The sequence below is a fragment of the Eschrichtius robustus genome, chromosome 3 (genome assembly GCF_028021215.1).
Source record: "Eschrichtius robustus isolate mEscRob2 chromosome 3, mEscRob2.pri, whole genome shotgun sequence".
Taxonomy (NCBI): domain Eukaryota; kingdom Metazoa; phylum Chordata; class Mammalia; order Artiodactyla; family Eschrichtiidae; genus Eschrichtius; species Eschrichtius robustus.
The window spans coordinates 30,889,317-30,902,204 of NC_090826.1; the positions used below are offsets into that span (position 1 = coordinate 30,889,317).

At 44.2% G+C, this 12,888-nt stretch overlaps 1 protein-coding gene across 2 annotated transcripts in view; it reads right to left on the reverse strand.

Annotated features, from left to right (window-relative positions):
• Positions 1-4,379: 4,379 nt before the first annotated feature.
• Positions 4,380-12,888, reverse strand: part of SF3A3 (splicing factor 3a subunit 3) — a 28,129-nt gene continuing 19,620 nt past the window's right edge. For both annotated transcript variants that reach the window (XM_068537885.1, XM_068537884.1), the window contains 2 exons: positions 5,625-5,680; positions 4,380-4,689 (listed from right to left, as the gene is read on the reverse strand). In XM_068537885.1, coding sequence (XP_068393986.1) covers positions 4,612-4,689; positions 5,625-5,680 — 134 coding nt within the window. In that variant the 3' untranslated portion in view covers positions 4,380-4,611. The remainder of the gene's footprint in view (positions 4,690-5,624; positions 5,681-12,888) is intronic.

The window sequence follows — 12,888 nt, forward strand, 5'->3', positions numbered from 1 at the left end:
GCCAGGGTGATGTGATACAGAGGAGAGCCTGGACCCTGTCTGGGCTGGGCCCCTTCTGGCCATGGTCTTTAATGCATGAGTGGGGCTGTGCTCAGAATCCTGGGTGCAGAGGTGAGGCAGGGTAGGACCCCTTGGCAATAGGGGCCACTTCTTTCTCCACCCTCACCCCTCCTTACCACCAGGAGCCTCAGCCCCTCCATTGCTCCCTCCCCTCCAACGCTACACTCAAGAAGTGTTCTCGCCCAGCTAGCACTTCTCAAGGGGACTTCAGTCTCCAAAGGCAAATAGGTCAAGAGGGGGGCCCAAAGGTTTTCCCCAGCCCCTGTGTCCTTGTGAAAGGAAGGACCCAAGCCTCCCACACAGCCCACAAGCCTCCCACAAGCCTCCCCTTTCCCGCTTCCTGGTTGGGACAGCTGAGGCTGGAGGGACAGCTCAGGAGTGTGAGGGAAGCAGACAATCAGCCAAATCAGAAAGCCAGGCGGGGGCTTCCCTGGTGGCGCAGTGGTTGAGAATCTGCCTGCCAATGCAGGGGACACGGGTTCGAGCCCTGGTCTGGGAAGATCCCACATGCTGCGAAGCAACTAGGCCCGTGAGCCACAACTACTGAGCCTGTGCGTCTGGAGCTTGTGCTCCGCGACAGTGAGAGGCCCGCGCACTGTGATGAAGAGTGGCCCCCGCTCGCCGCAACTAGAGAAAAGCCCTTGCACAGAAACAAAGACCCAACACAGCCAAAAAATAAATAAAATAAATAAATAGCGTTCCCTTAAAAAAAAAAAAAAAAAAAGAAAGCCAGGCGAAGCTTAGATGGTTACTTGGTAGTCTGTGTTAGTTCTGGCTCCTCGCCCATCTACTTTAGTCTGTGCATGTCTCCATAAATAGAACATTCCCAGTATTCCCCGAGCCCCACCCCATCCCAGCTGTAGACCTACCTGCGCACCTGAAGGTGTGGAGGGCAACCAGCGTGTGTGCCTGAGTCAGGGAGGCTGCAAGCGCAGCCCCTGGAAGCTGGCGGCTGCCCCTGCTCCCCTCCAGTCATCTGTCAGCTCTGGGAGTTCCCTCTGACGCTGCTGTCCCCGGGGACACAGGCAAAAGAAGGAAGCACAGCTGATGTCCAGACTGGAGGCAGAGGGAGAAAATGAAGTCAACTGGCAGATAGAAGGACCCCACCTGCAACGGGAGAGCTCTGTCTGTCTGATAGTGGAAAGGGGAGTGGGTGGGGAGCGGTCACAGGCCCATTCCTACCAAGAGAACTTAGAGGCGAGGCTGCCAGCAGGCAGCATGGAAGGGTGAAGGGAGAGGTAGTTATCATGCCAAGGAGAAAAAAGTGTAAAAACAATGCAGAGGGAAGACAAAAACCTGACCCTCACTTCCCAACACATGGGTTACTTTTAGGGCGCTCCCTTTGTAGAGCCTTCCAGCACAAGCTGACCCAGCGAGGGGAACAGAAGGGACGTGGAGGAAAGGGATGACAGTTGAGGCTGGACACAGATTTACTGGCTTTCCTCTCAGAGGGAGGGAGGGAGGGAGGGAGGAGACTCCCGCTTCTGGGATGTTCATCCCAAGATCAGCCTCTGGGTTCAGCAGGGTCAGTCCGGGGGTCAAGTCCAGGTTCCTGCCTGGGCTGGGAGGGGCAGGCAGAGTCCTGCAGTTGCTCTGATGGAGCAGCTTTCCTCCTTGAAGAGTGAGCTGAATCATCTGTTCCTGGCAGGCAGTGCCCTGGCAGAGGTCCAGACTCCAGGTCTAAAGGAGAGATTCTCATAAGACGCAGGAACCAAGGATGCACTTCTGGGGATTCACGAGCCCCTGAAATTGTGTGCAAGAATGTATATGCAGGGACTTCCCTGGCCGTCCAGTGGTTAACACTCCCCGCTTCCACTGCAGTGGGCGCAAGTTTGATCCCTGGTGGGGAAACTAAGATCCCGCATGCCATGCAGCACTGCCAAAAAAAAAAAAAAAAGTATATGCATGCATACTTTTCTAAGGAGAAAGTCCACAGTTATCTTTGCATTTCCAAAGGAATCTATGATCCCTAAAAAAGATTAAGAACTACTGATCTAAACCCAGGAAGCGCACCACTCCGCTCTCCGTAGCCTGGTCAGGGGGCTCAGCTGTAATCTTGTTCTTCTTCTTTTTTTTTTTTTTTAAACTTTGTTCTCATAGAACTTTTTTTTTTTTTAATTAATTAATTTATTTATTTTTGGCTGCGTTGGGTCTTCGTTTCTGTGCCAGGGCTTTCTCCAGTTGCGGCGAGCGGGGGCCATTCTTCATCGCAGTGCGCGGGCCTCTCACTGTCGCGGCCTCTCCCGTTGCGGAGCACGGGCTCCAGACGTGCATGCTCAGTAGCTGTGGCTCACGGGCCTAGTTGCTCCGTGGCATGTGGGATCTTCCCAGACCAGGGCTCGAACCCGTGTCCCCTGCATTGGCAGGCAGACTCTCAACCGCTGTGCCACCAGGGAAGCCCCAGTCCTGTTCTTCTTATAGCAGACCCCTGAAGGCCAGACTTCAGGGAGTCACCTCTGGGGAGAACCACTGCTTATTTATTTATTTTAAAATATTTATTTATTTATATACATTATTTTGGCTGTGCCGGGTCTTAGTTGCGGCCTGCGGACTTCTTAGTTGCGGCATGTGGGATCTAGTTCCCCGACCAGGGATCAAACCCGGGCCCCCTGCCTTGGGAGCTGGGAGTCTTACCCACTTGTCCACCAGGGAAGTCCCGGGAACCACTTCTGACTGATGCAAGTTTGCCGGCACCTCCCGAGTAGCTCTGTGTCCCTCAGGGCTGGGTGGAGCTGGCCACACAACTCTTCCAGCTGGCCCAGGTGTTACTCCACCTCCTTACCTCTGGGTCTGCTCCCACCATCTCACGTCCACTTAATTCTCAAGATTTGCAAACCTAGCTGTGCCTGGCACGTGGAAGGCACTAACAAATATTTGGATGAACTTAACAAATGAACAAAAGGAGTCTCTGCCCTCCCCCCCCCCCCCCCCCCCCAAGGGGCTTGTTTCCTCTCAGGCACCTCTGGCTCAGTTCACAGGATGACTAGTTATCTGGGCAAGGACGATGGCAGGACTCCACAGAACCTGGTCCCACCGCCCCTCCACACTGTAAAGAAAAAAAACGGGCTCTTGGAACGCTCCACTGATTGACCTTGGCGTCCCAGGTACCCACTCCTGAAGAGGGGGCTCAGAGGAATGTGACGGTGGGAAAGCATCAGGTGTGTCCCTGGGGAGGCCTGATGCTGCTACTGCCCCAGCTGGAAGGCTGGAGAGACATCCGCTCCCATGTTTACCATTTCCCAGGCTTTAACTCTCTTCTCAAATGGCAATGTCTCCTTGCACTTTGGGCCTATTTCCAGTTATCAATGTTTTTAGTTGGCTCAGTTAGGTTTTATTATCCACTCGCTCTGCTTTAGAAACTCGGGCTCTGGAGAGGCTGTCCAACTGGGGTTTTAAGCAACTGGGGGAGCCAAAGTACAAACAAACATGTGAGGAGTTGCCCAAGGGATGGGTTGAACCAGTAAGGAAAATCCCAACCTGGTGGTGAAACCCTACTCATGGAGAGAACTAGGGCGATAGATGAGTGTGCGGGAGAGGCCAGCTCTGGAGCTGGGATCTTTCCAAGCAGACATATAAGTAGATATATTACAAACGAACTGAAGGTCTGGGTGCTGAGGGGCAAAGGGGGCCTCTGGGGAATCCTGTTCTGGACCCGGCCCTGGCCTTCAGATGACTGTGCTGTGGGCAGATCAGGGCCCCCTGGCTCCCCTAGTTCTTTCCCTTTGGGATACCAGATTCAGATCCTGAGGCAGCTGCTCAACTCCACCCAAATCTTGGCTATCTGGGCTTGGAGAACACAAGAATATTAGCCACTTCTCAGTCAAGTAAGGATCTCATAGAAGACAAAGGTAGACCAAAGACTCTTGTTCTGAAGTAGCAAGCAGGTGAAGTCACTGCTGGTCTTAGTTTCACTGTGTGCCAGGCTGCTGAGGCTCAGAGAAGGGGCAGGGCTGCAGGCTCATTCCAAAATAGCTCAAGTCCTTCCTTTATGCAAATAAAAAGGCAACCTTGGTGCCACAACTTTGTCCTTAGCAGAGGTCCTGGCTCACCCTCCCCATCTTTCCCTAGTACAGTGTGTGCACGAATGGCTGACTCAACTAAGGGCAGGGCTTACCCTGGGGTGATGCTCATTTGGGGAAGTGGCAGCAAATGGGGGTGGGGAATGAGGCTAAGTCAGAATTACCCAGCATAATATATGTAACATAACAGGCGCTCATTAAACTTCAGTTGCTACTGAAGTTCGTGAGAAAGAGGTAGGGAGGTGTTAAGAACTAGAGGACTGAATTAGTACATAATCCCGGGCTTCAGAACAAGACACATTCAGAACAAGGGCTGGTTTTATTTTCCAACAGAATCTTTTTTAATATGAAACAAAGATAAAACACACCTCAGCCCTGCGATATGCCAGCATGCCTTGCTTCTACAAGATGCATGCTAGTCCGTAAGACTAAGTAGCAAAGAGTCTTTAGGAGCATTTGGCTGGGAGAAATAGAAAAAGCAGATCTTAGGGAAGACTGGGCTAGCCCCGCAGCTGAGACACATCCCTGAACACTAGAGCAGTCCTTGTCTTTTCAGATCCTCGTACGTCTTCTTATTCACAACATTCCCACTGGAGTCTTCATACTCTTCCTAAAAGGGAAGAGGAACACCATTAGCTACACCTCCTGGGAGAAATGTTTGGAGCCAAGCTCTGGATACCTGAGCTCACCCTGGCCTGATTCCATGCCATTCATCTAAGACAGCCTTTCTCAACTGGGGTTCTGCTCTATTGCTCACAGCATCTATTAGACATCTAGGATGGTACCGATTATGACCGATCCTTGTGGATATCTGAGAAAATAGTTCATTCAAATCACTTTCTGTGTTTAAGACGAGGAACCCTGGTTGAGAAAGGCTCACTTAAGACATGGTTTTCAAATGGTTCCCAAGAATCCTAGGTTTCTGCCTAAGAGACCACTACAGGGGATGAAAGGCCAAGAAGGCTGAGCTTCTCCACATCCAGAGCAGTCCTGCTTTTTTCTATTTTATTTATTGGAGTTCTACATTACTGTCTGAAAAAGGCTTTGCTGCTAAAAAAAGGAACACTGAAAACCACTGACCTAAAAGAGAAGCAGCAGCTACCATACCTCACATACACCTCATTCCTCATCTCTGAAATCTGCTGTTCAGGATGACTATCTCAAGACCAGCAAGGACACCTCTCCACCACATGAGAAGATCATCTCTCATCAGATGCTCTCCTCAAAGGATATCTAACGTATGACATAGAGTCTCAACTTCTTAGCTTATGAATCCTCACGGCAGGACAAGACACAGGGCACTCCTGCATGCCACTTCAAAATCTCAGTGGGAGAATATACCCTGTCTTAAGACACAGATTTAAAGTCTGACACATTTAATTTAATATCACAAATGAATTAGGCTTACAAGCCAAGAGCCAATTATAGATATTGTCACATTACACTTGCTACTGCAGTGAACCAGGGACCATCTCTCACCTCCCTTCTACGTGGTGAGGGAGCTCTGTCTCTTGATGCTATCCCCGATGCTACGTTAGCACTCACCTCAGTGTCAGGCTGCCATCGTTCCGATGCCTTCTGCAGTTTCAGCTTGGCCCACACTGCAGGACGAGAAATGATCAGCAATCAGATTCCACTGAGTATCTACTGGGTACAAGGTGTTACAACACATCCCGCATTAGGATCCCCCTGAGTGCCTGCCCTTGAGACTTCTACCTGCCCCAAACTGGAATTTTGGTTCTGGATCGCCTGTGGACAAACCCCTTTCATTGCAAAATTTACCATAATGTTTCTTTGCTGTAAAATAAAAGTTGGATCAAATCTAAACAAAGACCTCTTAGAACTGAGAACTGATAACTCTCAAAGGAAAAAGCTAATGTGGTACAACATATAGGAATTATTGGAAAAAGTGACCTTACTGTATTAAAGTTCATAATAGAAGAGACTGAGAACACTAGACATTGTCAAATATGTCTATTTAAAGTCTGGTGCATATATTTCAAAAACTTCAGAGGAAAACAAAAAAGTGAAATATCATGGCCAAAGAGTCTGAAAGATAAGATGGCTCAACAAACACTGAAGACATTAAAACGAGAATTCTGACAGTTAAATAACTAATTATTCCAATGATCACGAAAAGGGGAAGACATCTACAGACACCACCATAGCTTCAGAGGGAGGGAGGATCAAACACGTACAAAGACAGGACAGATAACAAAACTAGGGAAAGAACAACTTAAACCTGTAAGAATGGTGTCAGGAAGGTGCACCCTTAGAACAAAGGGCTACGTGGAGCAGATGGGACAGGTCTGCTGCTACAGAGATAAGATGATAAAATATTAAGATTACAGTGAAAAGGAACAATTACTTGATTCTTATATGCTTTCACATTTCCCATCAAGTAGAACAACCTCTAAACTTGACAAGATTACCAAACTTTTTAAAAAAATTTTTGGCCATACCGCACGGCATGCGGGATGCGGGATCTTAGTTCCCGGGATCGAACCCATACCCTCCGCATTGGAAGGCGGAGTCTTAACCACTGGACCACTAGGGAATTAATAAACTTGACAAGATTAGAAGGTATATCCGGTATATCCTATAGAGGAAGTTGAAGTCTAAGATGGGTGAAGAAATAGTAAATGAGACAACATATAAGAAAGTGCTTAGCTCTGTGCCTGGTGTACAGGCACTCAACTAATCATCTTTTCCTTCCTTGCTAATTGCCTTAAATTGGCTGAAGTCTTCAGGTCCAGATAATATGCACATTACAAAGGAATGGAGAATTTACCACTGCCAGGGCAGGGCCTTATCATATTCTTTGTCCAGGCCATTCAGGAATCCAACCCAGAGTGGTTCTAAAATACCAGAGATCAGAAAGGCTGTCATGATTTCCTTTTTTTTTTTTTTAAAGACAGAGTGTGGGCCATCTCAGAAGGTGAGAGGCCCAGAAATATGGGGTGGTTAGTTTTTTTTTTTAATAAATTTATTTATTTTATTTATTTATTTTTGGCTGTGTTGGGCCTTCGTTGCTGCGCACAGGCTTTCCCTAGTTGCGGCAAGCGGGGGCTACTCTTCGATGCAGTGTGCAGGCTTCTCATTGAGGTGGCTTCTCTCGTTGTGGAGCACGGGCTCTAGGCATGCGGGCTCAGTAGTTGTGGCTCATGGGCTCTAGAGCACAGGCTCAGTAGTTGTGGCGCACAGGCTTAGCTGCTCCGCAGCATGTGGGATCTTCCCGGACCAGGGATCGAACCTGTGTCCCCTGCACTGGCAGGCAGATTCTCAACCACTGTGCCACTAGGGAAGCCCCTGTCATGATTTTCTTAAAGAAAAAAGTGGATGTAGGAAACTGGAGCAGTGAGGGAGATGTTACTCTTCAGAGGAATCTGAAAACAATTAGAAAAAGATGGAACCACCTCTGGGCGCCGGCGTGGGTTCACTAAGAATAAGTGAGGCAAATTAATTTGAATTTCCTATTTTTGATGGGATAGTGCCGACTCGATAAAAGGTATAGACACAGGATATCATGATTTTAGCAAAGCGATTGCTCTCATAGGCAATGTCCCTGGAGTTCATGAAAACATTGTAACTCTCATGATACTGCCATAAACAAGATGGTGATATTTGAACCTGATGCTATTAGTTTATTAGTTTAGTAGACTTATACCTAGTGAATATTGGTCAATTGTGACCAACCACCTAAATGGGGAATCTCTGGTGGCAATTCCATAGGGCTCTTTCTTAGCTGTCTTTTGTTCACCTTAAAAAAAATTGTAAGTCTGGAACAATGGAATGATTAAAATAATAAATTTATAAGTGAAATCCTTCATTTAAGTAAAAAAAAAAAAAAACAAAAAAAAAAACCTACTGTAACTTAAATGACAGTACTGAATCTCTCCCTCCTGGCTAAAAGCGCCAAAAGGAAAACTTCAACAGAATGATCTAAAACAAAGACAAGTAAATCCAGTGTGACAGCTGTGTCAACGGTTACTTCCTTGCCCACTCCCATTAGGGAACACATCTTCCCAAGGTGTTCTGGAAGGAGCAGTCCTGGTCTAACAAGTAGCTATTTTTGCTGCCGGCTAATGAAAAGACAGCTGACTGGACTACAGATGTCACCTGACCCAGCTGCGCCTACCTATTGTCTTTCCCAGATATTAGAAATTGGGACACTGAGAGACTGAGCTGGATGATGGCAGGCCCTGAAAACTGAAAAAGGTCATACAGGGCAAGGGCTAGAGTTGTCTTCATTGTGAGCTAAGGCTTAAAGAGAAGACACAAGGAAGTGGAGAAGGCATACATATAGAGGGAAGCACAGCTGGGTAAGCATATACTTGCTAACAGGATGGAGGGCATGGAGTTAGGTTTTAATGGGTTCTCTTCCTCATAACCAAAAATCCTTAAGATGTCTAGTTTTGATGCTTTTAAAAAACCCCAAACCCAAAAACCACACACAAAATCCAGGTTTAATAAAAAATAATTATTCCACCGATAGGAAAAGAAGAAAAATTGCAGAAACTCTACAGAATAGAATTAACTTTGATTTCATAATTAATTGGTGCCTACTATTAGTGAGACAACTGAGATAAAGTCTGTCATGATCTTGTGGGAGTCAAGATATATATAACCATCTATCTGTTACTGAAAGTCCGAAAGGAAGACAGAGAGTTAATCTAAGATACTTAAAGGGAGGAATAATCCCTGGGAAAAAAAAGGGAGGGGGAAGGTGATGATAAATTTGTAATAAACCTATAAATGATCTATTGGGGGGGGGGATGAAAAGAGAAAGTGATATTGAGATAGAAGTGAAAGTACAAATGCTATGTAGAGAACCTACAAATATTAGAACCTACAAATATTCAAGGGAAGTCATGATGGGTGGAAATGATACAATAAATCAAAGAAGTGGTAATAATAATAATATGCATATAAGAGAAATTGATAAGCCTAGACACCTGAATAAGGAGATAAATATTGAAAACAATATGGATAATGGAAAAATCATGAACCTGCCAATAATATTCTGGAAGAAAATTTAAGTTTTCTAAAAATCTTTGTGTGGCTAAAGAGAAAATGCATGAAGTTTTTTCTGGAATACCCCTTAATGATCAACTCTAAAACATCTACTTGATGAGGGTGATTTAAAAGAAGGCAGGATAGCACTGTGGAAAGAGAAGAGATTGCTGTAGAACAGACATGGGTTTGCTCCCTGGCTTTCTTCCACTTAAACGCTATGTGACTTTGAAAAACTTACCTCATTTTCCTCTTCTGGAAAATGTGGGGGACCTCCTACCTCACTGGTTGTTCTGAAGATTAAATGAGTGTAAAAATCTCCTATTTACCTGGCATACACCAGGCACCTGGTAAATGGTAGCTAGTAATAGTAAGATTAAACTCCAAATGAAAAGATAAAGGTGACTTTGGATCTCACGCCTCAGACTCTGCAGAGGAGCCCACAAGTGACGCTGATAATGATGGCAGCTTATGCTTCTTCACTGAATAGATTCTACACTGTGGTCAGACAGGCTGTAGCACTTGACCTGCATTATCTCATTTAAACTTTGAGACAACTCTCTGAAGTAGATATATCAATATTATTACCACCCACATTTGATGGATAAGGAACTAAAAGACCTCACTTGTCCTGTGTCCCATAGCCAGTAAGTAAGCAGTGGAGCCATGATTTGGACCCTAACCAGTGGCCTCTCCAGAGTCTGCACACTTAACCATCACATGAAACTATATCAGAAATGTGGTTTTGAACCAACTTTACCCTTGAAGCAGAACATATGAAAACATATAAAACTTGATAGAATCCATCAACCAAGTCCTAGGGAAAAAGATCATGACAAGACATAATGGAAGTAAAACCTACTATGCATAAAATAAATAAGTTACAAGGATATAGCACAGGGAATAGAGCCCATATTTTATAATAACTATAAATGCAGTGTGATATTTAAAAATACTGAATCACTATACTGTACACATGAAACATATAATGTTGTAAATCAACTATACTTCAATTTAAAAAAAGTGAAATAAAAGAGATAATGGGAATCTAAAAGCAGAAAAAACACTTTTTATAAACAAGGTGATAAGGATATTGATAGATATAAAGATTAAAGATAGATAGATTATAGATAGATATAAAGATTAAAGACATAATGTCTCCGGAATCATTATGAGAGTAAGACGTATAGAATTTACACTGCTTCAGGACATCCAGATATAATCACCTCCTATAAATAACTCAACTAATAATACATATTAATAATAATAGAAATTTGTAGTAGAAAGAAACTATTAGACGAAACATTAAAAGACTTCCCTGGTGGCACAGTGGTTAAGAATCCGCCTGCCAATGCAGAGGACACAGGTTCAATCCCTGGTCTGGGAAGATCTCACATGCCGTGGAGCAACTAAGCCTGTGCGCCACAACTACTGAGCCTGCACGCCACAACTACTGAAGCCCGCGCACCCTAGAGCCTGTGCACCACAACTACTGAAGCCTGCATGCTCTAGGGGCTGCGTACCGCAACTACTGAGGCCCACACGCCTAGAGCCCATGCTCCGCAACAAGAGAAGCCACCGCACCGCAACGAAGAGTAGCCCCTGCTTGCTGCAACCAGAGAAAGCCCACACGCAGCAATGAAGACCCAACCCAGCCAAAAAAAAAAAAGAAACATTAAAGTTAGAAATGTTAGAAAACTATCTCAAAGAAATAGATTCAAGTCTACTATATAATCTATGTAAGTGAGAAATCTAACAAGATAACCTTTCCAGCAAAGGAGTTAAATATAAATAGATCAATTAATACACTGAGTGTAAAGAGCTTAATATCCCTATACAAGGATGAGCATTGATGACTGGGGTAAAAAAGAGCCCACATTTGCTGCCAAAATTTTGATAACTGGGGAAATGGTCTAAGTCTATTACAATAGAACAAACAAGCTATCAGGTAATGGGAATTTCAAAAAGAAAATGGGAGTGATCAATAAGGTTACAATACAATATTGAGTTTATGTGGCTCAAATAACACAAATCAAAATATACACAAAACTGGCAGAAAAGCAAGAGACAAAGCTTAATTACAACTGGAAACGTAAACATGTCTTTATCAGAATTCAAAACAAATAGATGTAAGTATGAAATTAAAAACCTGAAAACTGCAGGAAAATTAAACAGCCTACAGGTGGAGAGACATACTTCCTTTCAGGTATACATAAATCTTTAACAAATCACTGACTATATACTTGGACACAAAGATAAAATACATTCTAAAGGCAGAAATTCTGTAACTTACTGCATGGACCAAGAAAAATAGAAATAAATGAAACAGAATGAAAAAACCAGTGCTTTTAAAAATAATTACTGAATTATTCTTTAAAACTCAGAAACAACCTCTTTAATAAACAAAGTTCTAAATATAACATATCAATAATGGATATTTCCAATAGATTCCTAACAGAATGATATTGAGTTCTAAATGCCTGTATTAGAAAGAATAAAGAACAAAAAGAAGAAAGTTCTTGACTAACCAAAGCAATCTTGAGAAATAAAAATAGTGCTAGAGGTATCACACTCCCTGATTTCCGACTACACTACAAAGCTACAGTAATCAAAACAGTATGGTAGTGGCACAAAAACAGACACCTAGATCAATGGAACAGAATAGAGAGCCCAAAATAAACCCACACACTTATGGTCAATTAACTTATGACAAAGGAGGCAAGAATATACAGTGGGGAAAGGATACTCCCTTCAGTAAGTGGTGCTAGGGGACTTCCCTGGTGGTCCAGTGGCTAAGACTCCAAGCTCCCAATGCTGGGGGCCCAGGTTCGATCCTTGGTCAGGGAACTAGATCCCACATGCCGCAACTAAGAGTTCGAATTCTGCAACTAAAGATCCCGCATGCCTCAGTGAAGACCTGGTGCAGCCAAATAAATAAATAAATTTTTTTTTTTTTTAAAAGTGGTGCTAGGAAAACTGGACAGCTACATGTAAAAGAATGAAATGAGAACATTTTCTCACATCACATACAAAAATAAACTCAAAATGGATTAAAGACCTAAATGTAAGACTAGAAACCATAAAACTCATAAAAGAAAACATACACAGAACACTCTATGACATAAATTGTAGCAATATTTTTTTTGATCTGTCTCCTAAGGCAAAGGAAACAAAAGCAAAGTAAATTAAACTTAAAAGCTTTTGCACAGCAAAGGAAACCATTAACAAAATGAAAAGACAACCTGCTGAATGGGAGAAAATATTTGCAAATGATATGACTGATAAGGGATTAATATTCAAAATATGTAAACAGCTCATACAACTCAACAGCAAAAAAACAAACAACCTGGTTAAAAAATGGGCAGAAGATCTGAATAGACATTTTTCCAAAGAAGACATACAGATGGCTAACAGGCACATGAAAAGATACTTAACATCACTAATCATCAGAGAAATGCAAATCAAAACCACAATGAATGGGGCTTCCCTGGTGGCGCAGTGGTTGAGAAACTGCCTGCCAATGCAGGGGACACGGGTTCCAGCCCTGGTCTGGGAAGATCCCACATGCTGCGGAACAACTGGGCCCGTGAGCCACAATTACTGAGCCTGCGCGTCTGGAGCCTGTGCCCCGCAAGAAGACAGGCCGCGATAGTGAGAGGCCCGTGCACCGCGATGAAGAGTGGCCCCCGCTCTCCACAACTAGAGAAAGCCCTCGCACAGAAACGAAGACCCAACACAGCCAAAAATAAATTAAAAAAAAAAACAAAAAAAAACCCACAATGAAACATCACACCTG